At 40.3% G+C, this 25,827-nt stretch overlaps 1 protein-coding gene across 1 annotated transcript; it reads right to left on the bottom strand.

The window, feature by feature from the left end:
- On the bottom strand, positions 1-25,628 carry RPRD1B (regulation of nuclear pre-mRNA domain containing 1B; the record flags this gene model as incomplete). Its single annotated transcript, XM_082007101.1, has 7 exons — positions 1-150; positions 12,309-12,484; positions 13,507-13,633; positions 15,399-15,511; positions 22,575-22,708; positions 23,838-23,967; positions 25,478-25,628. The coding sequence occupies 7 exons, from the start codon at positions 25,626-25,628 to the stop codon at positions 1-3; spliced, it is 981 nt and encodes a 326-aa protein (XP_081863227.1).
- Between the last annotated feature and the right edge of the window lie 199 nt (positions 25,629-25,827).

Here is a 25,827-nt window from a genome sequence, read left to right as displayed (position 1 = left end):
CTAGTCTGTTGAAAACAGGTCACCAGCAGACGGCAGAGGTGCCAGACCTCCTGTGACATTGGGCAGCAGTGACAGATCTGGAAGGCTCTGGATGTGGGATTTCAGCTCCTTGCGGACCTGGGTTACCCGAGCAAGCTTCTGTTTATATTCCTGAGGGAAAGAGACAAGAGAATGAAGATTAAGCCCAGATTAATTAACAGTGCTTTTAGTTAAGCCAGGAGTATTTTCCAGGCGAGGATTCTGGGAGAAGGTGGCAAGGCACTGGTTCTCTGAGCAACTGCTGGCATGACTGCAGAACCTGTCGTCTGCACTCAAACTCATGGCCTGGTATCAACAGAAAGTCCACAAGCTTTGGCATCCCAAAACCACTAATCCTGCCCTGTATTACTTTTAACAGAAGCTATGCAAAGTGCCCCCAAACCTGCACCTGCGGGGGCCTGGTAGAGTATTTGAAAAGTGTCATTACATAGTTGCTCTATTCTTGTATTCTTCCCCAGGTCACCGACTTCCACCCACTGCTGGAGGAGGAACACTGACAGAAGCAGCAGGCTGGGGTATGCCAGAGGTATCAGTACTACTATGCTGCTAAAATGCTCATTTTTTTCAAGCTTGATCAATTTTGAAATTTACATAATCCAATTTTCCCTTCCAAGTCATTAAATCAAAAGCAAGTTTTGGTTGTGAAAAGGTCTGTGAGTTGTCAGACAACTCATGATAGCAGCCACAGCAGCTGTAGCACTAGACTGGCATGTCAGCAAACAACACAGAAATATGCGTGTGATCACTAAATGTAAACCAGAAAAAGACACATCCACACTGGATGGAACCAAGCAAAACACAGACGCTAAAATTTTCAGAATTTTATTACAAAGGGAGAAAACAAGTCAAGTTAAAAATCCCTGAAGAGGAAACTTGCAAGTAATTCTTCCAGAAATAAGGTCTGGATTGAGTATTAAAAGTTCTGTAAGAAATATCTACCCATCTTCAGAAATCTCCACAATCTAAGAAACACCAGATAATAGTGACTAGTATTTCATAATGAAAAGACAGAGGAAAAGTTTGGACCATGAAAATGAAAGAACCATACCTTGTTAAATTATGTTTAGAGGCCATTTAAGAGCAGACCAACATATATCCAAGTTATCTAATAGAGATGCTCAATTAAAGATTGATGTTGCATTTTATGATTCTAAAGATTTGTGTGATAGTCACAGAAGACAGCTCTTTAAGCAATAAAAAAAACCCACTACAGTATCACATAATTTCTTTCAGAATGCACCAGTCTTTACCCAACTACGCATGGCATGTCTTTCATGGCATCTCCAGAATGCAGGAAACAATGAGCTTAAGAAAAACAGTACACAGAATAAGCTTCCATGCAGTCAGTTGTAATATTAACTTACTTTTCACTTCTTAATTACTTGGCAAAGAGAACAGTTTACCAGACAACAGAAGTTTATCTTTGAAGATCAAATAAAACCAGGCACATATTTAATCAAAACATATTTCTGAAGAGTTTACAACTTTAATCCAATCTTTCTAACCTTCTCAATGATGGAAATTCTCTTCACCTTCTCTAAATATCAAAGCAGAACAGTTCCTGTGGGTTTACAAGCAATGAGTTTACACTCTCTGGGTTTCATTACTTTGAATTAGAATAATGAGAGCAGCAGTCAATTGCAACAGCTCAGAACATCCCTACGCCTGGAATGGCTATATATATATATATATTTTTTCCATAAATCTCCTGCCAGCACCAAATAAGAATGTCCTTTAACAGCCTATTTCAAATGTAAATCCTTTTATGAGGCTCAGTGACTGAACATACCATCATAACCAAACACCTCTGCTAATGTACATCGGATATATACTGAAATAATCAAGTTCAAACAAAGCTCTACCAGCTTCATAAACTAAAGTGTACTGCTCTCAAGCCTAGAGGAGAACAACAACAAAAACAACCTCATGAGAAGGTGCACCCATTAATTTAGGATTGTGAGGATTTGTTTTGTTTTAATGGAAGACAAAGAATCAGGATCAAAATAAGAAGGCACCCCACATCCCTAGTTATATCGTTTTGGGAAATACTTAAATAGGGAAACTAGTCAAGAAAGTCACGTTATGAAGACAGAGAACAAAACCAGGAAAACACCTCAGATTTTTAAGCATGAATACAGAACAAAAGCAGATAAAGAGGAAAGCCATGGAAGTACTGCATTCCAACACAGGATATTTCTCCAACAGAACGTTGAAGCCAACACTGGAGAAAGAAAGAGATGGTAAACAGCATGCTCTGCTCAAAGCTGGTACGTCATGAATAATATGAGACAGGGAGACAGCAAAACACCAGCTCCTGCACATATGGGATATAGACAGCAAAAATATTTACTGTATTATTATATTCCAAATGCTCACAGATAGAAGGTGGAAGAGGCTGGCTTCAGGGACTGCTTTTTGCTGCCCCCAGAAGACTGTCTTAAAAAAAAAAAAAAAAAATCCCACACCATAATTGAGGACAGGGAGGGATGGATATCAAGCCAGGAAAGAAAGGGCAGCGCTTTCTGAAGAATGCCAAACTCTGTCAAGAGTGAGTATCGGCAGATTTTTTTTTTTTCTGTAATAATTCTTACTACAGATAAGCCAAGAAAATACCTCAAATACTGCTTGAATTTCCAAGATCCATGCACAAGAATTCTGTAAAAACAGGTACAACACCAGGTCTACCTCCACAGGAAGACTAACATCCTGCCGCATTCAGAGCGGGACTGACAAGGGGGCCAGGATACGCTACTTCTAGTGGACAATTAGGACTACGACAACGTGGTTTTTTAGCTGAAGATGATTTATATGACTATTACAATTGTATTACATCCAAACAATATTCCTTTCCTCACAGAACTATTTAGGGGAATGAGAATCTTTCCACTGCCTTGCTTGATAGTCCAGCTCTGAGAAAACATGCTGACAAATGAAAAACCACTAAGATGTATGCAAACCATAGAGATGCTACGGCAAATGTACAGGGCAATCATACAGACTGAGGAGTGCTTCCTCTACACATGAATAGCAGCAACCTGTTGCCAGATTTACAATTAACTTCAAATGTTTAGGAAAATACTGCTCTTAACACATCCCCATTTTAAAGGATACTCTACGCTGAGAGCTACATGGCATACTGAGTTATCAGAAATACCTTCTCAGTTTGAACAGAGACTTTTGTACAAATATGATGACAAAGAAAAAAAAAAATCATGTCACCTTGACAAACACATCCATTCAATTCTAAATAATTCTACCTTACTAGTAGGTTAATATAGGCATTAGTTGTCCACACAAAAGTTTTTATTAAAGCAGTTAGGCCTAAATCCTATCAGAGAGAGAGAGAGAAAGAGAGAGAAATGCTCACACAGAAAAGGCAGCAACAGCCCCCAAACCATTAAAAACTGGTTCAGGAAAACATCACTACATTCAGGAATGTAAATGATGTTCCCTTAGAACAGGAGTCATCCAGGAACCAAGATTCCTAGAAGAGATGAATACTTGCTGGACAGATTTGATACACAACACAGACTACGTTACAGAACTGTCTCCTGCACGCTTAACACTTTCCATCTGCTCTGGTACTGAAACATGCCGATTCGTGGCAGAGCCATAAAGGACTTGAGAGACTAGATGCCGAAGCTGGGTCAGGGACTGACTGCACTGAGGCACCTGGCAGGCACGCCACACCGAGAACAGCAAGGCAATGATCTACAGATGGGGTAGCAAAGACAGAGCTTGCAGGCAGCCCGTCACTTCTGGGCAGCTGCTCCTAGAAGCAAGGAATTTCTGAAGTCCTGCTACAACATGGAAGAAGCACCTACAAGGGAGACATAATACTTCGTATAAAGTACAAGGCACGTTTATTTGTATTTGCCATTTGTACTATTCAGGAATGCACCCCAGCTCCACTCAGGAATAGGCATGAGCAGAGACACGTAACCCCCTTCCAGGCTCAGGGGCTTTTCTTTTTCCACGAACCAAGCTGTGACCATATTCTGCAATGTAGAACTCTGGAAGCAGATTTTATGGGAAACTGTGTTTTTCGTGTAGCCCATGACATGCTTTGAAACTGCATCTTGCAGATTTATGCATGAGTCCCTCCATTCTATAAAACTGAAAAGAAAAAAAAGAAAAAAGGAAAAAGTGCACTTAAAAGAAACCGCTGCTTTCTGAGGTCTTAGTTTGTACTCCATGTGTCTAGCTAATTGCCTCGCTGCATAGTAGGCTTTCATTAAGATTAATAGTACTTGCATGCTATTTGCTTTTTTTAGACAAAATAATGAGATCTTTGCTGTAAGCAGGAGTTTCAGGATGATACAGAAAAAAACTGGTGCTGTGCCACATGAATGCTTTTGCTAATCAACGTTCCCTTTCAGTATGCGGTATACGACATCCACAGTGGTGAAGTAAATTAGATATTTAGTCCTTGAAACAAATACCAAATCAGAATTAAACACCACTGAACAAATCTGACAGAAGTGTTTCATTCAAAAGAAGCCTTACTTGAACATTATAAAACCGACTGTAATCGACATGACAGGAAATTCATTCTGAGGACTGCTGCATGGCTTGGTTCACTTTGTTGAATTACACAGCACAGACTTCACTGGATTTTAGCTTTGAATTTGCACTGGACACTTCCATTCCTGTGCTGGGTCAAACAGCAACATGCTGTAGGTCATCACAGCAATTGCATCTACTGAAAAACATCTAGTTAAGCATTAATGAGAATTTAGAAAGTGAACAAGAAGAGCAGCCAGTCAGTCTCAGTTTTGATATGCTGTACCTTGAGCCGGATGTATGAAAGCAAAAGGTCACAGAAGTCAGGGAAAAAACACACCAGAGGCTTGACAGAAATGTGAAAAGAGTACGTAGTGACGTGAGAGGTTTGACAGTAGTATGTTTATATGGTCATGTAAAATCTCTACTTAAAAACATTACATATACAACTAAGAGACTAAATATATATACACTAATAGAGCAGGTTGATTAGGTCTTCCTTAGCATTTGCTGCTTGCCACTTAACCTATGTAAAGTACTTTTAAAACATACCAGAGTGTCACAACGACAGCGTATTTATAAAAAATGACCAGTATGAAGGGTTTTGGGAGAAAATTACCAGAAATTAAAAGCTTTCTAAAGCAAGGAGAGTCAAGTTCCTGCTGAGTATGCGAAGAGCACATGTAAGCCCTTGTCTTGCATCCTGACAGAACATTTAGACACAGCACATCAAAATTACAGCAGTAAGGGTTCTTTTTTTTTGTCGGTTTGGGGGTTCCCCCCCTCCCCAGCTTGTTCTTTATTATCTAAGAAAGCATGGATTATTATTAATCAGTATTTCCAGTATATATACAACTAGAGGACAACCCAACAATCATTTTTTTTAACATAGATAATTTGTTAGATAACTTTTAAAAATGCCTACTGTTTGATTTCAGTTTCATGCTCAAGAACGACTCCATACAGAAGATGCCCAGTTTGCATGCTACGTATCTGGTCATTCCACCTCCTGCCAGGAGGAGGAATTCAAAGCAGTTCAAAATTCCCTTTTGCCAATGTAAAGCCTACCAAGTGCGCCAGCACTTTTCTCCTGCCTTCAAACCCACCTCCTTCCACATTCTCTCAAGTGTCACGTTTGAATGAGCCCAGTTTTAACACCGTATTCTATCCTGTATTTCATACTGTGTAAGCATAAATCAGTCTTCCCCACGTGACGGTGTAAAGCATCGGTCAGTGTGCCAAGCAGAATTACTAACAGTTCAATTGGCAGAGGTGGGGAATAGCTTTCTCCACATCACTTATAACCTGGTAGAAAGCAAATTTTAAAGAGTCTGTCTGCAAAACAGGCATGAATCTGCATCGTAAAGAAACCTACAGTCCTAGAAATAAAAGTAGTCTTGGTTAAAAGAAGGCAGCTGATGAACATACACATACACACACAAAAAACTCAAGAGAGAAAAGAACCAGAAAGAAAACATGAATTATCCATGAAGTTGCTTATTTCCATGCAAATTCAACTGAACGTAAGTGAGAGATTAGACACATTTAAGGCCTGATCCAGAACCCAAAGTCCCCTGAAACAATTTGTCTGGACACTTGCTGGACTAGGACACACACGCCACCTTGAAAAAGGCCTGCATCTGCTCTGAGCAGTTGGGCAGCTGCCCAAGCCTGGCAGCAAGGCTGCCGTGCCAGGCTAGCCAGCACAAGCCCAGCACTCCCCTGAAACGGCCTTTTGGCAAAGCGGCCACAAACCTGCAGAGTGTGGAAATGCCTGCAGCTGCACAGCACATCGTCTGTGTCCTGGAATCCTGGCTGCAGGAGTGAGTGTTTTAGTGCCAAGGGGACAGAACATTCTCCAGCACCTGGCAGAACGCAAAGCAGCAGCACAGTCAGCACGGCAAATGCCCTGAGGGGTTCTTAACAGCCACACAGTCAGTTTGCCCCTGCGAGAAGTCAGATAACAGAGGGAAACGTCTTCCATTTCACAAGTTTGGTGCAGCAGAACCCACCTCAAAAGTAAAGGGGAAACAAATGCTAGTGGTGAAGCCAGTTTTCCTTATTTTGCAGCAGCACTAAACCAACAAACCTGAGGTTTTTTATACAACACATCTGAAATACGCAGTCCAGAAAGCAGAGCTTGAAGGATATATTTCCTTACAGAGCTACAGTTCATTTTCATACCTTAAATTTGTTCAGTCTTGCTCTTTTAAATTTGACAAGGCTTCTTTCTTTTGCGGCATCATTCATTACGCTTCACCAGAGATGGTATTTCTGCTCTTGGAACAATTACATGCTCTGAAACCATAACTTGCCTCCCCGCTCTCCTCTTTGCTGAGGACAGCTTTAAGTTGTCCAATAGAAGAGTGGGCAACAGAGACCTTAGCAGAGCGCTTCCCCAGCTCTGGGCATGCCTCCTCCCCATCTACTGGCCTTTGCAACCTTTAAAAGCTCTCTCAGAATTGGCCCAGGCTGCCAGTGTACAACAGCCATGAAAACTGGCTTCATTTGCAACATATCCTTCCCGTGATAAACATTGGGAGGGCGCAAATCATGGTCACGACAAAAATTCAACATTTAGGGCACACGCAAACAGGTACTTATTAACCTCTCTTCAAGCATCCTAATGCTTTTCATTGCTAAGCAAGTGTAGTTACATACTGGTTCACTTCAGTAAAATGCATAAAAACATTATATATTAATACTGGATTTTTTTTTGTTTTTACTTTTTATATGCTTTCATTTGCAGTACTACTGTAATTATGAATGCCTACAAGTACCTACAAAGTGAAGAAATTATATCTTTTCATTGTACAAAGAAACGCAGCTGTTGCCTCGAGCCATACACCATACAAGAAAACCAGATTCACCGCAGTGTTAGTTTATTATATCGCTATGACACAGCCTTCGTTCTTGTCCCACACCCAAAGGCACGACTGGCTCACAGCTGGAAATACTGATGTACCGTTAGTCACTTCTTGCCACGTTAATCAGCAGTTCAATTTCATAGACCTGAGCATGACGCTCTTTGCCCGGGTGCTGCTGTTCAGGATCTTCTTGCCCTGCCCAGGGCGGAGAGCAGGAGACCTCCCTGCGCTGCCTGGTGCCCACAGCTATCTCCTGCTACTCGCATGCATGTAAAATATGAACATTTTTGTTTCCTGGCTGAAAAACTAAAACCCCATCTCTGGTTCCCTGCCTAAATCACTGAAATGAATATACCACAACCCAAGAATTCTTGTCTGTGAGGAAAGCAGCAGCCACAAAGGCACACCAACAGTGACATGCAACAAAACCTAAGCAGTGGAAGCAACACAGCAATAAATTGCATATTAACCCGCTGAACTAAATCGTATTTCAAGAAAATGTGTAGTGCCGGGCAGTCCAGAAAACCTCAAGTTGAGATTGTACTTCATTCTTCAGAGATGCATTATCAAAGAGTGTTTGCAAATTTATACGGCCACAGCTTTCACACCTTATTAAAGGTGCCTTGAAGCCATGAATATTAAAAACCACCAACATCTAAAAAACCCTACAGCTCTCAGCAGGATTCTCAGTCACAATTTTTCAGGTGCAGTCAACAATCAGAAAATTTCCCCTAAACTCAAATAGAGTATGTTCTTTATATTTATACACATATGCACACATACACACACACATATTTGTATGTATACACACATACCCCCACATACACACTGTACTGTATATACATACTGCATATACTATAGTATGTTCCTCACACCACCTTTTACAAATGCAGGAACAGAAGATACTTGGAGGGCATGGGGATGAACTCAGTATCACTGCAACTCAAAGCAAAAATTCTGAATGCACATTCTCATCTATTTATTTTTGCCTCTTCTCCCCATTAGATTAAAATAACCATTCCTTCACTTACTCCAAATCTTCTATTGTCAGTAGTTATTTCAGACACCCATAAAGCTTCCACATGATTTGCCATTTTCTGCCGCTACTTTCACATCTAGTGCTTCTAGTCCCATCTATTTAGTTGATTCCATTTTACAGTCACCTGGCACACCAACATGGAAATGTTCTCCCGGATATCTCCTCTCTACATTTCAGTTTTACACAAACCGATTCCTTGGATTTTTTCTACTTGCCTGCCACGCATTCAGGAAGAGTACACTGACTTCAAAAGACAATCCTTCCCCTTGAACGGGGGAGACTCAGGTGCTGAAGGACAAAACCCCTCCCCAGCCAATTGTACTCTGCAATTTTAACAGGGGCAGCAATGGCCAAAAAAAAAAAAAAAAAAAAAAAAAAAAAATCACACAAATCAGAGGACTTCCACTGGAAGTTAAATACTCATGTGAGATACGAGGACACCTTATGTCATTCTTATAGAAACACTAGTTCTTGTTTCTATGCCTGTCTGAAAATGGATTTTATTTCCTGACACCTACTCTTATGAAAGTCTAGGCTGACCTCTGATCCAGTCCAGGCCATGGAAGATTATACAGCAGCTGCAGTATCAAGCTCACAACTTCTGACTGAGATGAAGCACCATTTTAAAAAGAAATTCAGTGTTCAGGTGTTGAACAACAGAATCCACCATATCTTTCAGTAAGTTAACCTAAGGAATATCTACTCTTAAAAATGTATGCCTTGTTATACACCAGCTTTGGTCCAGCTGATTTTGCTCTGCGGCTGATTGCCAGAATCAAAGGAATTCTACCTTTTTCTCCTAAGCACTTTTAGACTACAATCAAATTATCAAAATGTCTCTCCCCCAATAAAGTAATCCTAATTATTACACTTTCCATTTTTTCAATTGCTACCCTAAAAGCAGAGTTTGTCCGTATGTTATGATCTTCAGGCTCTGTGCCAGCTTTCTCCCTGCAAATTACCAGTGCTTCTTAGCACTACGCTGCTTCAATCCTTACTCATGCCAGTCTGTATCAATGTCGAAGTGTAATTCATTGTCCAAGACCACCTTTCTCAGCATATTGTCCCTTAATTAAACAGCTTTTCTGCAATTGATAAGAGCCCTGTGTCACAGGGTTTTAACATTGCAAAGTATTTTGAGCATTAGCCCACTAGACATAAATACACTGAGATCACGTATATGTTTTGAGAATTTGCTGTTTCATGAGGGATAATATTAATAGGATTAGTAAGCAACTGTAGCTCTTTAGACTGCAAAAGCTGTTTCTCAAACGATGTACTTTCATTGCTATCATAGTGACAGACTTTGCTTTGTGAGTAAATAAAATACAAGAAATATCCAGAGTGATTTCCAAATTAAACATTTCCATATCTTAAAATAAAGCCCTGAGTCATATTACCACCTGAAACCCCTTTCCCCAACCGCAGCCTTGGCTCGATTAGGATAGTGAAGCAAATAATCCACCTTCTATCTAAAAATGCCATCTCACCTGAGAGTCAGGAACCTTACTTCACAAGAGGAGGGGAAAAAAACACAAAAAACATCGAAAAACCAACCTTACAGTCAACAGTACCAAAGATTCTGGAAAAGATACCTTAAGAGAGCAAAGCATACAACACAAAGATATGTAAAATTAAATTGGTTTGTTATTTTCTTGTTTCAGTCTTTGCTTGAGTAAATGTTTTGGTTTTTAATACATTCTTAATCGCTACAAGAATTTCAGATCCTTCTACTAAAATGCTTATTAGCACTACAAAGTAAAATCTGGGCTTATCAATAACATTACTGTGACAACATCAAAGACTCAAACAAAACTGATGAGCAGATATGGCCTGCCATATCTGTAACCAACATCTTCCGCTATTTATTAACCCTCTACAACTCAAGAACAATGGAATGCTTTAATCGGGCAATATCCCGCAGCTAAGATTTGAGATTTGATATGAATATGATTTGTGCCTTCATGTTGAGTAAGTATTAAAGAGTGGCATTTCCTGCAACTCATTTTAGAGTTCTACAGCAGTTAAGGCCCCCTTGTTTTGGCAGAATGACAAAGAGGCTAGCCTAAACAGATAGTTAATCAGATCATTCTTTAGTTTCCAATGTATTAAAGAATGTGTTTACACTTAACAGCAGGCAAGCAGCCTGTCCTGTTTGCCATCGACAGGATTACTCCTATCAACAAAGTAGCTCAGCCAGTGAACCACTTAATATTCAGGATTACATTTCTGCCTCTGCCAGAGTTACAACTTTCAAGTAACATTCCTTACCAAAAGGATATTTTCCAAAAGAAAAAAAACAACATAATTGTTACAACATTTCAGATAGTGTATTAGAAACTTTAATTTAATGTTGTCGTTGTGAATGTCTTAATTTCAGTCTCAAACTGACTCAAATTTATGGATTGTTCTGGGCTTTTTAAAGTATTGCTGTGCAGCATTTTGATACCTATTTCTTGCCTTTTTTAAAAAAGTAAACAGCCATATGTATCTTTTCTATATTTTTATGTATACATACACATATATACGTTTCTACTAGACAGGTGTCCTTCTTTCAGCAAGGGAAAAAAAAAACCAAACCCTGCCCCAAGATTTCCACTAGTATTTAGCAAATAAATTAGGTGCTAAACAGGATTTGGTTTTATGGCATCTCTCATATCCATGTCTGAAAGCACCTTTTAATGACTCAGTCGTAAGACAGATGTTATGCTTGAAGAAATTCAAGCTAAACAAGCTTACAGAATTATTAACTATCCACTCTAATTCCAAATGCAGTATCAGCACTTATCTGGCTGATCTGGAAAAAATGTGCCTCTGGAAAAGCAACATGTTCAGAGTCACAAGACATTGAGAAACTCTAGTATAAACACACATGACAAAGAAAACATTCAAAATGAAATTTACCTCGGAACAATGCTGCCTAGCTGTCAGAGGATTAGCTTTGTCATGGCAGTAAACAGAGCCCGCAACTGCTACAGCACAGTCTCCTTCCAGAAGATTTTGTCCTCTACAGCAACTCACGTCCCACCCAGCCACAGCTGTTCATAATAACCAACAGCCGACAGTGTAGAGGAAGCCCTTAATGTGCCGCCAAGGGGCAGTTTCACAGATGGCAGTGACATACAACCACAGTCATTAATTGAACTTCCACACTAGTCCCAAGATGTGGTGCTGAAAGAACTTCCACTGAGAAAGAACATTTCAGATAAATGGCTGACTGCTGCAGCCCCTGCACTTGCTCTAGGACGTGCAGCGGGTGCTCAGGTCCAGTCAGTGTAGTCTCATTTTACAGTGTCCTGCCTTCCTTGTTCAAGGGAGCTATGGCAGCAAACGCAAGTCATCATCTTTCCGTATCAGCCCAATTTATACTGCAGCACAGAAGCTGTAGGTACGAGTGGCTGTAAAAGGATGGATACCGGAAGATCTTGTTTAAACTGCATCTCCTTATCAAGTAGGGGCTGGGAAGGCAGGTGAGGAGCATCCAACCATAAGGAAGAGAGTAACAAAAACACAACCGATAAAAAAACCCCAGCTAATGGCAAAGGGAGGTTGACTGTTTGGAAATGGGGATTTCATTAAAAAACAGAGTAAGTCTGAAGAAACTTTGTTAGGTGAGCCTATTTTTCTTTAAAAAGCATTGAGTTCTGGGCTTTTCACACCCACATGTATTAAAACATACTAGACTGAACATCAGAACAGATTTCCTGACTTTTTACACTGCTGTCTTACCCCTGTTTTACTCCAAATGTAAAGATAACACCTAGAATCATCTCCCTTGAGAAAAACACACAGATTAGGAGTCAAGTGGGAGCGTTTGGTGAGACAATCAGTTTGCCGGCACTGGTGTAATCAGTACTCACTTCTAGCTTCTTCTCCTTCTCTGTCAATACATCCTTCTGATTCTGGGTGTACTCGATGAGCATGCGTGCCAGCTGGCGCCGGTCCTCCAGCTCTGCTGCCAGCCGGCCATTGTACTCTGCTAGTAACAGGCATGCTTCGTCCACGGTCTTCGAAAGACGTTCAGCTGCCTCTTTGTCTACATGCAAAAGTGTTGGGTAATTTAGAGGACAAAGTTTAAAACCTATCTTTGACAGAAGGGCTACAATTCATCAGCCACATGCACAATAACATCTCATTCATAAACAGACTTCTGGCTTGACAGGAAAGTAAGAGTTCTTATCACAGGGGATGTAAAGGAAATAGGCAGGACTAACAACCCAAGAATGGTGTTTTTTGGACACTGACATGATTGACTGCATTTTATCCCTTCAGAGATGTCAATGACTGGGGGGAAATAAATCTATGAAGTTAGCCTCTATAAACAGGTTAATTAAACTAAAACTTTAGGCTATGCTTTCAGAATTCAGTTAAGCAAATCAGGTGGTTTTCACATTTCAACATGGTGCGCACTTCTAAATTCCTCTTTTCTCTGAGTAACTCCTAATGTATCAATACAAGCAAGCATATGAATTGCACGTTAGTCTTCACAGTTCGACACTGTAAGAGTATATTAGAAAAGACTGAGTAAGCATCAGTTCATAATGGGTTCTAAATTAAAATTACTTAACAAGAATCAAATCAGTTCAACCTTTAAATGCTTCTGTTAAGATTACTTTTCAAATACAATTGCAAAAGTCTGTTTAAACAAAGACTGACAGACTAATGGGGGTAACGAGTTTCCTTTTCCGTAGCAATCAAGGAGTATGTGTGTACTCAGCACAGTTTGATAATACTCAAAAATATCTAACAGTCAAGGTGTTCACAAACACATCCATTTGAGAACTCTGGCCCCATTTACTTTACATTCTTGCAAAATGCTGTTGATGCTCTCCAAGTACAAAAGCCTTTGTCCAAGCCAAGAAAAAGGAAGAAGCTAGGTAAGTTTTGTCTTCAATTTACTTCACAGTATTGCTATCTACTAACTACCCAAGAGCTACAGAACAAGGACACAAAAGCAGGAATTCACTCCGCCATACATTGTGATTATTTAAAGGAAACACCCCTTTGATTTCTAAGTTACTCTTTGGACACACGTTCGTTCATCTTCCAGTCTCATACCTGTAATTTTCTCCAGTAATGAAACATCTTGAACTTCCTGAGGCAGGGAGGCAATTTTTTGCCGCACTGTTGCATCTCCTGATGCTGCATTTTCCAGGTCTTGTAGGGCTTTGATCAAATCCTCGGTCTATAAGACAAGTTAGCCAACATTAAAAGCAGGTAACTTTCATGCCATTTCCTGGGGATGTGGCCACTGCATCCGAGGTCACTGCCACCTTTGAAAGCAATCACTTTTAAATATTTTCTTCAAGTAATTTTTAAACTGTTGTTTCATAACACCAGGAGTATTCACTAAGTTTACAATATATTTTAGTGTTTAGGGGCTTAGGCATAATTACAGTAGGATCACCTCTTTCAAGACTGCAGTGGAAAACTTGTCATTCCAATTAAGAGAACTGATCATTTAAGACAAAGCTGAAAAGTACATGACCACACTATTTTGAGAAACAGCCATCAGCCCTTTGTGTTGCATCGAGCTGGAACTCTATCTTTTAGCTGAGCATCCCTGACACTTTCTCTTAAACTAGCAGGACTGTATGTGCACCTTTGTTCTATTCCAGAGGTGCATTCTGACATACAAAAAAAAACCCCAAAAAACCCTCCACAAACTCCAAATCAAACATGTATCAGTCCAAACAAAACTGTCAAATTTCCATCATTGTAAGACTTAGAATTTTGTAACTGGTTACCTACCATAAAATTTGATAACAATGAAAGCTGCCCCTGTCAAAGCAAACTTTATACTGTCCCAATTTTGCCAAGCTACTGCTATCCACACTTAATTCAACTGGCTCTTTGGAAGCACATTGCAAACTGCAATTAAACTGGACTCCACTGTATCCCCTCGACTTCATCTCTCAGCAGGCTTTAGTGCATTGAGGAAAAATGTGTCAGTTTAAACGAATACACTCAAAATGTATTCTAGCTTACAAAGGATGCGGATGAGGACAGCCTTAAGAAGACCTCCCCGACATACCGTATTTCCTTCCTGCTCAAAAAAGTAAAACAAAACGAGAAAGAGCAGGAACACTAGCCCTGTAAACACCACCACTGATGTTTAAACTACATTTCAATTAGTTTCAATTAGAAAACTAATAAAACCACTGAAAATTTTTAAATAAATATTTTTTAATCTGAAAGAAGTAGTCCATTTACTACTTTCTTTGCAAACTGCTAATGATTTCCAACAGTAACAAACACAATGTTTACCATCAAGAGAAACCATAAGCTGCAAGGCATCTGGAGGCAAAAGCAACAACAAAAAAAATCTCACTTATTTCCTTGGCAACTGTTATTTATTTTTATTTTTCAATGTTTACAGTGTGCCAGATGGATGGTATATTTTTTTATCCTTTTCAAATAGACGGTGGTTTAACATACGTTCATTTTGTAGCCTCAACTGGTCAGGATAATCCTCTATTTTATTCCTACTATTTTCATACCACTAATGTGTCAGCCTCAAAACAAAGTCTTCAGAACTGGTTTTACTAACCAACTCCATACAAATCTATCAAAGGTTGATCTTTTTAACAGCTCATGGAAAGAGATATCCTAAAAAAAAAAAAAAAGTTTTAACTGTTACAACTTTGGGTTTGAGAGATTACACACTTGATCTCAAAAAGAATTTAAAATATGGTCTGTTCTTCTAGCAGTCCTTTAAAATTCTTTACTGGTAGTACTACTCAGACCTTGGTTGCCGCTACCTGAAACCACTCAGAAGTGGCAGTATTTCAACATGAAAAGAGAATCTGTTCCATTTCACATGGACTTCTCAACCCTCAACTGAATCCCGCCATTAAAAGCATTTTACTTGTTGGCAGCTCCACCTTGTGGCTGTACCACACAGGAGGTGGCTTCCCAAACTTCTCCCACTTGCAACCCGTCCTACATACCAGCAGTGGCCCAGCACTAGGGTCTTGGGGTGAATAGCTCCCAGGGTAATCATCATCTTCCTCCTCTTGTATTTGTTGAAAAGTCCGCTTTAAAGACTTCTTCTCCTCTGCAACTAAAGACACATATAAGCAACTCATTTGGATGTCAGATCTGCCCACCTTAACTATCTCTACTTCAAAAAAAATTGTACCAGATGCTCTGACAGCTAGGGTCTCTAAAGAGAAGGAGGGTCACAGCTGAACTCTAACGTTGGCATCATATTCCAAACACTCAAATGCAAAACAGCAATAAAAGTTGATTTCTCCCACATGTACATCTCTGTACATGCAAGTCCAAGGATACAGTCTTCATATCAGCCGTGTGCATTGTATACATATTTGTGCCTCCTACACTGAAAGTAGGAAAGGCAAGTAAATGTCCTATTTGTCAATAAATGGCAGGTTTCAACCCTGCTCAGATTCTCTGGTTAGTACCATATATGCAAGTGAGGATTTCTACCAGTAGAAATGAAGCATGGATGCTAAGATATATATGGACAGAAGAAGTTATCTTTTGCACCAAGTATGTGCTCACTGTTGTCCCATAATCAACTAAACTGACGGTTATTCAACCTTCCAATCTTCCATCAAGATAAAGACTTCAGGACAGCTCTGTGAAACTAAACCTCTAAGACGTGACAGGAAAAACAGCAATGGGCAGAGCATGAACCAAATCTCCAAGCAGGTAACACTTCAGAGATAAGGATTTCATAAAGGAAGACAGTGTTGGTTGAATGAACCTTAGCATAACATACATTAGCTTGAAAGGGAAGAGACAGTTTACTTAATGGTCCGAAGTCTTAATGCAGCCTTTGATCCAGTTACAGAACCCTCAGAAGAAGACAGATCATTCTTCAGACTTGCCACCAATATTAATAAGAGCCAGGGTAATTTGTAAGAAAGCTTTCGACAGAGTCTCAAGAACATCTCTTCAGTGGAATCAAGTCTTACTGAGATAACCATGCAGCTCAAGGGAAAGAGTCTGTATCTACTTTGATTCACAGGAAAATCCAAGATCACTCTTGATTTATAATGAAATCAGTCTGCCCAACTCTAAGGAGAAAGCAAACTGAAAGGTCTGTCCTCAAATGCAGAATTTTGCCTGCCTTGTCAGGTGGGATATACATCTGAAAAAACTTTATTTTAATGGAGAGAAAGTCAGAGATGCCGTACATTCTGCTCTTGCGCGGAAAAAGCTGAACGACCTTCATGAGGTAGATGTGAATGCATCTCTTAGAGAACAGATTTACTCAAAGGCAAAGAAGCACAGAAAACATAGTTACCCTAAACCAAATGAATTTTTGCTGCATGCTAGAGCAAAGCTATCTAGGCTAGAAAAAGGTACTTTAAGTATTGTATATATACACTTGATGTAAGAGTGCTTGAAAATCTGACTGACAAGCAAGATACCAGATCAACAAGAAAAAATGGCTGCTGTCCATCGAGGTCTGCCAAAGACACAAGTTGAGTTGAACAGAAGTTGTGCAGATGACAAAATGGCCAAAGAGAGCATTTAAAGTTACATGGCCCAATACAATGTGCCATCAATATTTATCACTTGGGTGTACTTATCATAAAGTAATTAACCAACAAAGGATAAACACAAGATAATCAATAGAAGAATGCACGACCACAGCGCGCACACAAATGAAAACAAAAATGAGAACTGGGATTCAAATTGCTGAAGAGCTATTCCTGCTGTGTGGCCAACTGTTCTACCACAAGACACAGTATTATGCTTGCTTAATACTCTAACATAAAGGATTCAGAATTCATTGAATTTTCCAACTGAACAAGACCAAATGACTGGTTCACATCTTCTTCAAATCTTGAAGAAGATATGAACATCTGCAGTCCTAAGCACCAGTCACTAGCTGGCCTACCTGGAGAGAGGCCACTCCCCAAGCATATGAATGGCAGCTGATGGGACAAAGTGGCCAGTAGAGAAAGGAGCACAAAGCAGTCAGCTTTGAAGTAGCATTCTGAGCACGAGTAGCATGACATAAGTGTGGACTGTTGCACTTCTTCCCCTGGCACTGGTAAACAGGGGCAGCAGAAGACCTCATTGAATAATCCTAGAAACACCATCTCCCTTTCATCAAAATAGAAAACAAACCCCACACTTATTTTCAAACTCAAGAGCATATGGTGGAATAGGACCCCTGAAAGTGCAGGAAGCAAGGCATAAATTATAACACACCCTGCCTGGGTAGCTTTCAATATCTGCTAGCTAGAAGTAGTTTAGCCATTGCAGTCTACACTTCTGAAAAAGCTTGTGAAATTCAACAAAGGGGAGGAAAGAAAGCATTAAGAGTGTCTAAAACTGATCAGAATTCAACAACGGTATGTAACACACATCTCCTGAAACAATCAAGATATCGTTATAGAATATGGACAGCTTCTTCCAGGAAAATCAAGAGCCCATTCTTGACACGGATATACAGATGACAGCGAAGCCACTACACTAGGGATGAAGTCAGCTTTCCTGCTTTGTTGGCGTCGTCTTCACAGTTCAGAAATTGAACTACTCCCTAAAAGCCTTCAAAGAGTAAAGCACTTCATTTGTCCAAAATGACAGTCAATTGCTGTTGTAACAGCTTTACAGTGAAACTCCAGGTTGTCGTTATCTTGCTGTTGCACTGCCCAGAGACAGTTGTAAAGGTATTTCTGCACCAACTTTTCAGTCTTCAAACCATCTCCAGTGGCTTAAGGAAGCTTCCAAAGACCTTAGTGACAAAGTATGAGTTTTTCCTGTAAGCTGGCAACACGAGAGATTTACCCATCTTGGGCGTTCACCTTTTTGTTCTCATCTCTTGACCACTGGTTTTAGAGGTAAGCAGGCTTATTTGATTTGACTCCAGGCTCACGTGCACAGTAAAGAGAATCCAGCTGTGGAATCCGTATACACACATCCAAAAGGATAACTAGGAGTTTAAAACTTTGCTCTGTTAAAAACAGTGTTTTCTTGGAACTTTTTTTTTTTAATCGCAGGGCAATATAAAATTATTAACGTCTCTCATGAGGACTTGGTTACTTTCATCTCCTCATTCAAAAAGCAGCCACACCACATGGTAAGGAACTCCGCATGTACATAATGCCTTTCACTGGAGGTAGCTACGCAAAGGGTTCAGTTAAAAAAAAAAAAACCACAATAAACAAATAGTCCTTAATTCACATGAGGGTTTATCAGTCTTGGCACAGCTACCTCATGTGCCTTTTCTGTATACCTTAGGCATACAGTTATGAGGCAAGCTGCATGAGCAGAAACCTCTGTCTTCGGGTAAAGATGCAAGGAAATGCCATTTAATAGATACTGTAGTTGTAGAATAACAGGCAAACCTGTAAAACAGGAGTTTCTACTTCTGAAATTCTATAGGTAACTGTTTACTTGAAAGGTAGACCAGCTGAATTTAGGTGGGTTTTTATGTGTTGGTAGGGCTATCATCCTCACCCAGCATTAACAAAAAATAAGCCTCCCAAAACTATAACTAGAACTAAACTTCTGTAGGCTTTAGGTTCCAAGCACCAGGGATTTAGTAACTTGCGAAAGATCCAAGTAAACTTAAATGAAAGACACTTTTGGAAAGTGATTGGATACAACAACAAATAGACAGCTTTCCTAAAGAAAACAGAAGACCATCACAGAACACTGGAGGACACAGAAGAACAAAATAAGAGAAACCTAATGGTCCAGTGTACCCTCCAACTGTTCTAACCTTTTGTTTCTTTGGGGGTAGATTACTCATGATTAAGTACATTACAACATACATTTGTTGGTAGCCTCTCCTAGGTCAAGCATAACTGGAGTTGTTCTGCTCCAAAATTATACCTAGTGCTGTCCCCAGGTGCTTTTATTTCAGTTATTCTTAGAAACATCCCTGCCTGCTCTCCTCTCTGGCATTTTTCTCCATATTTTAATATGAGACTGACTTCCTGTGCCAGAACTGGCAATAATCACCAGTGCATATGGGTAGCAGTTCAGTTCTGTCTTATAGTGTGACACTCCTACATCAGAGCACATTCAAGGACTTCCTTCACTGCTTATTACAAAGACAATGAAAAGAAAATGTGTCAGCTATATAGGTTATATTACCTAAAGGATTTTACATCAAACTTCTACAGACCTAGTTTTCCCAGGCTTTAAGATAAATGGGTGGTCCTTCTCTTCCCTATTGCATGTAAAAAGAAACATTCTAAGCGAGAGTAATCAGAAAGCAAACGCAAGCTTAATGAATACATTTAGAGTTAAAACTATAAGATAACAATATTCAAAAGCTCATTTCCATGTATATCATATTTCCTTAAGGAACCCAAAAGACTAGAATACAATAGTAAGCTGCACCACTGAAAAAGTCAAAACCAGGGAATATACTGCTTAGAAAGGGATAGTGCTCTTTCCCCTCTGCCTCTCTGAAGGAAAAGCTTCATTATTTGTGCAATGAACTCCATTCCATGGTGGGAACTTGGCATGTGTCACCAACAGACTTGCTATAGATTTACCCAAGGCCTTGCTACTAATGAAACAAGAAATAAGCTGTACCATTGAAACGTGCACCAATAAGCTTTAAAGATGTCTTTCTTCACTGATACAGGACTCTGCTTTATTTTGGCAAGTTTCACAACTCTAAGTGTAAGTGGCGCTCTGCAAGCCAAGCAGAGCCATCCTGCTCAGAAAGCAGCACCAATCAGCCCAGGAATTTAAGACACTGCAATATGAAAAAGCCATAGAAAACTACCTGCATAGACTTGTTACTATACTTTAGTCTGAAGAAAAGAATAGTCATTATTCACAGCATCAGATACTCTTCAGAAGCTTCAAAATTTTGTTTTAACATCGCAGCCTTGCACCAATCTACAGATAGTAATATTACCTATTTCTCAGCTGTGTCTACCTTGGGTGTACACAAAACCAGGACGTCAGAATGGTTTTGGAGGAGCAGTGTACTATGGTTTGCCACATTTATGGATAAATTTTGTACCTGTAAAATGTGATACTTTATTGTCCATCTTGCTTATGTTCACCGGTTTGAAAACAGAATAGAATAGCTACAACAAAGCCTTCTGCAACATAGATAATTGCCCACCAGAAACTGGACAAACACCAATTTACCTTAGAAATCCATAAAAATCCCATGTGAAACTAGCTCTTACCATTAAGAAGCTAATTTGAAAACAAGCCAGTCAAAACAAGGAGAAAAACTCAGAAGTCTGCTGAGTTTTTAAAATTTCTTTTTCTCCAAGTTTAAAATTCTCAATTTCTTTTTTTACAATGAATTGACAAGAAGGCAGCAATATTCACACTCGTGATAAGTCCTGAACTGTTCTCTCAAATAAAAGATACTTCATTAATATCTCCAATTACCCAGACAAAAAATAAGTTTCTCGCCAAGTAAAGATGTGCACACAACAGTTCTTGAAATGTTTGTATTTCTTCATTCTGTTTCCCCCGCAGACAAAGGTCTGTTACACTTAGAAAGGCATTGATTTTGTAACCATTTTCAAGTTGAGAAGATAACAGACCAGGGTTGATTGATACCACCAGCCACAGGAAGGACCACACCAAGAAACAATTGGTTGCCAATTCCCCAGGAAATCACTGCTGTGTTTCTGCACACACAGTATCATTGTTTAGATTAAAAGTTGAACACTTGTAAAACACTTTTCTAGGTACCTTAAACTAACAGTTTCAAATCCACAGTTAATCAGCTCAACAGGGATTCAGGCATGTAAACTCTGTCCTTTCGTGACAAACAGGTGTCTTATGCATTGCACCCAGATAACAGAAAAACCCCAACACTAGCTATTTCATGTAGAGGCCGTACACCTTCCACCCTTCCCCTCTTCCATCACTCAGAGCAGAGACTCCCTCTGTCCTGATACAGAAGAGACAACCCCTTCGGTCAGGTCAGTTGGTCTCCCAGCATTTGAGGAAAAATGACAGTATCTTCTGAATGTCATACTTAAATTACAGTAAATTGGAAGATCTCTGTTGTAAGCTGCTAAAGCACCCATCCAGTAATTTTGCCTGAAGAAGCATGTGAAAAAACACAAAGCTACAGCCATAGACATTATGTCTTCACATGCGTGTCTCATATTAATGCTCATGTCTGCATATTACTTCTGTATTAATTAACAACTCCAGTAGGCATATCTTGCTTGTTTTCACCACTTCAGAATGACATAAGAGCACTCTACTAATGACTAAGCCAACTCTCTCACAAAGTAGCGCACCTTTGTGGGGAACAGAGCAACATTTGGTCAAAGCAGCAATGTGATTTTAGCTGATTTGAAGACACCGACACTTCCTGCAGCTGCTAAGTGGACAAATATTCCCCTGACTGGAACACTCTGGATTTTTAATGACCCTCATCTTCCATAGGTTAGACATCCTACTGCTCCCCTCTTTTCATTACAGTACTACCAGTATTTTCAGATGCTATAGAAGAATAGGCAGTATCGCCAAAGCAGTATAAAAGCACAGTAAACGCAGAAGCTTATGCTCAGTTTCTCACATCTGTCTCATGCAATAATAAGGTTATAACTGTGATGTTCTAACAATGTTAAATGATGCAAAGTTACTGTTTTCCCCAAATGACATCATCTGGAATAAGAAAAAAAAGAGACCAGACAAGCTTCTGGGCATATATTCCAACCTTCAATTATTAAAAATCATAATAAAATATAGTAACTATGCAAAATAAAAAAATTAATACAAGAATGAAAGCACTAACAATATTGAATAAGCCATTATAATAGCCCAGCTGATCACTCAGAGATGTAGAGTGGGATCATTTTAACTCTCAAGGTGAATGCAACAGTTCCCTGCACTCTACTGACTTGTCTTCACATCAAAAGGCAGCCCTGGAGTATTCTGTCTGCGTGAGCAGAAGCAGAAATTACCTTAAGTTTAGCTTACTGCCAGCAACGAGTCACAAGGCAACACGCTTTCAAACTGGAACTGCGAGTTTAACGAAAATCATACTTCTCTCAAGGCAATCCTGAAGAATCTCCATCACCAGCTCTGGCAACAACCCAACTACAGGAGCCCAGAGCTCAAGTCCTCACAGCACTTTCTGTGAAACATATACCAATTTAAAAAACAAAGTAAAGCACGCAACAAAAGCAATACACACTTACCTTTAGTTTGGGGGCTATTGGAGTCTTCCATAGAAAGTTTCAATTGCTGTATGAACTCACTACCATAAACACTCCTTTCTTGCCAGATGTTAAGCAGTCGTTCCAAAGGCTTTTTGCAGCCCTCATCTGCTTCTCTGTTCAAGGATTAGAAAATAATTAGAGTTCAGTGGTAAAATATTCCGTATGTTTTAAGAGAGCATCTTCCAAACTAGCAGCTGCATTCATTGCAATATTTGCATATTTAGAGAAAATCTCATTGTCCAAGACAAACTGTGCAAAACACATTTGTGGCCAATTTTCCCCTTTTATTGGGACCAAAGATTGCCTGAAAGTGCCCCACATTCCCACCCCAAAGTCAAAGCAGGAAAAGTTTTGAAGGAAGAAACTTGCTACCATTCAGAATTTGCAAGAAGAGCTATAAAATATCCCCAAAGTTGACATGTTTACAATTCAGAGTATTAACTTTAAACAGTTGTTTCAGTCAATAACATCCCAATTAAAAAGCAGGTTGTTTGGATCATTAGGCACTTAAATGTACTCATACAGCGCACTGAAAGTTAGACAGCCATCCAGAACAGCATACCACTAAACACACAGAACATTAGAGCTGCTTAGTTGAGATAACAGGAATTATGCTATTTAGAGAAAAACTTAACTAAATGATAGTCCATTTTTGATAGGATAGTAGCTGCATCACTACTTCCCTTTTATGTATAAAATTCTTTCTTCCTCTAGCAAGGAGACTAATGATCAGATAACCGTTAAAACAAGCAATGCAAAAAAGAAACCATGCTCAAACCAGAAGACTGACAAGAATCCGGTGACACAAAATATCAGCTCTTTTAAAGTCTTCTGACAATGGGGAAGAGCCATTCGTTATATGGCTTTATTAAAGCCACATAATAACCTATATAACAACACATGCAGCTATTCAATTTCACTACCTACGAACAGATCCGCAAGATCTTTTAGTAACAAATAAAATAAAGTACATAGGAGTTGCATGCAGAGATCAAATGTGTAAAGCTATAAGGGGCTGATTCACATACAAACAAGTTTCCCCGAAAAGAAATATTAACACTAAACAGTTCCTAGCCACAAAGTAGTCAGAATCCAATCTCTACTAGACAGAGGGTACAAGCATCCCTGAGACTTAAAACACCAACAAAAGAACAACAAAATCCAATCGAATTCAACTTTGTATAACAAGAATGCAAGTCTCTAGAGAGAAAAGTTGAAGAAATACGTAACACAGCAACATACCTGGCAACATGAGAAAAAGCATCCACAAGAACAGATTCGAATTCCCTAGTAAATTCAGGACCTTTCCTCTTACTGTTCTGGATGACATCGTTTGCTAAATATAGGAAAGTAAGTTTCCTACTCGATTTTGCTGGGAAAAGGGAAAAAAAAGAAGGGGAAAGAAAAAGAGAGAGAGTTTGCATTTATTTCCTCACTTCTTTCAGCTGGAATCATTAACATGGTTTTCAAAGTTGCTTATAGCTCTTTAGTCTAAAAAAACAAAGTTCAAAATATTTCCATGTTACCAAGGCAAATCAGAGGCTTTCAAGTCAAGTAGTTCTTGATACCCTTACTTCTGCATGGGTTTTTTCTAACTAATTTATAAGCCAAACATGAGCTTAATACTTCTTGTGCACAGTGACACATCAACTCTGAAGAAAGCTGCGTAAGAAATAAACTTTAAACACATGATTAAAACAGGCTGTTCTAACCTACCAGCAAGTTACTGTAACAACAGACTTATTTTTCATTAATCAACTTCAGGAAAAAAAACTTGATATAGAACCATTTAATTCAGAACAGAGAGAAACTGCAGGAGAAAGCTATTGTGGAGACTCAAATATTTTTCCAGACGGTGCTGTGCCAAAGCAACATTAAATTTCTTCCATATTCCATAACTTTTTCCCATCTTGACACCATCAGTTTCTATTTTTCTACAGAAAGAATCGGTGGGAGACGTGGTTCTCCAGAGTGCAGTGGTCATGAATACACACATGAGACAGAAAACAAAAGCACTTATTTCCTCAGAAGGCCAAACTCATATCTTCCAAAAATTCTTACTTAACATACTATAAATGGCAACAACCAGCAATCACATGAAAGATTCCAGCTGGGACTTCATCACCATCGTCTGCTCCAAGGGGCTAAGGCTGCTGGCCACCCAGGACAGCAGAGGTGACGGTGGCTGGTTCCACAGCTGCCTCTGGGGACAGGGCATCAGCGCTGACACGGGCAGTCTCCCTGGCTTCATTACGACGCAATTTGAAAAGCTACCAGAAGTTAACTTTAGTTAAGTTAACCCCCAAGGAGAAAAAGCACAAAACACTTCTGGATGATATCACCAAACAGTTTTTATAGACCTTGACAACCGCTTTTACTTTGCTTATTTCCTAATCCCTTACTGCAATTCTGTAATAGATATGAATCCAAATCCAAAAGTTAAAAGCAAAGCAGCCAACAAAGCGCTTCACAGCTAACTTGTACACCGAGAGGAAAAACGCTTAGAACATCTCTGTTTTACAACCGAGCTGCCTGGCCCGGCAAAGCAGCGTGGCTGAGCACCCTCCCCCCGAAACAAGACTTCACTGTTTTAACCAACGCGTCTCAACACCACCTGTAACAACACGCACCAGTATACATCCCCCACGAACCTGTGCGCGATTCTCCCTGCGGAGTTTAATCCACAATCACAGCAGCAGGAGAAGGGCGCCCAGGCCCCCGACGCTCCCGTTAAAGCCGAACTCGCCGCCCCTCACGGTTACAAAGTTTTCAGCGTGCCGACTCGCAGAGCTCGGAGACCGCCATGAGGAAGAACCGGCCCCTCGCCACGGTCCCCCTCACGAACGGCTCCGCGGGCGGCCCCCCGCTATCCCCCCGCGTACCTTTGCGGAGCTCCCGGTGCCAGACAGAGACGATGGGCCCTGCGTGTTTGCGGTGGTGGATGAGCCACAGCGAGAGCGTCTGCACGCTCTGCTGGGAGTTGCTGAGCTCCGACAGCTTCTTCTCCAGCGCCGACTCCGAGAAGGAGGACATGGCGGCGGGCCGGCCCGCGCCAGGCCTGCTCCGCCCGTGGGGGAGGGCGCGACGCAGCCTCACCGACAAGCCACCGCCGCCGCCACAAGATGGCCGCCCGACCTCTCACCCCGCCGCGGCGGGTCGAAGGGCAGCATCGTACGGATCGCCGGAGGGAGAAGGAGAGAACCGCTACGCCCGGCACCGACCTCGCGCGGGA

The sequence above is a fragment of the Phaethon aethereus genome (genome assembly GCF_964289735.1).
Source record: "Phaethon aethereus genome assembly, chromosome: 16".
NCBI lineage: Eukaryota > Metazoa > Chordata > Aves > Phaethontiformes > Phaethontidae > Phaethon > Phaethon aethereus.
Note: the sequence above shows the minus strand (reverse complement) of the source record. Positions and strands in the feature narration are given on the sequence as shown.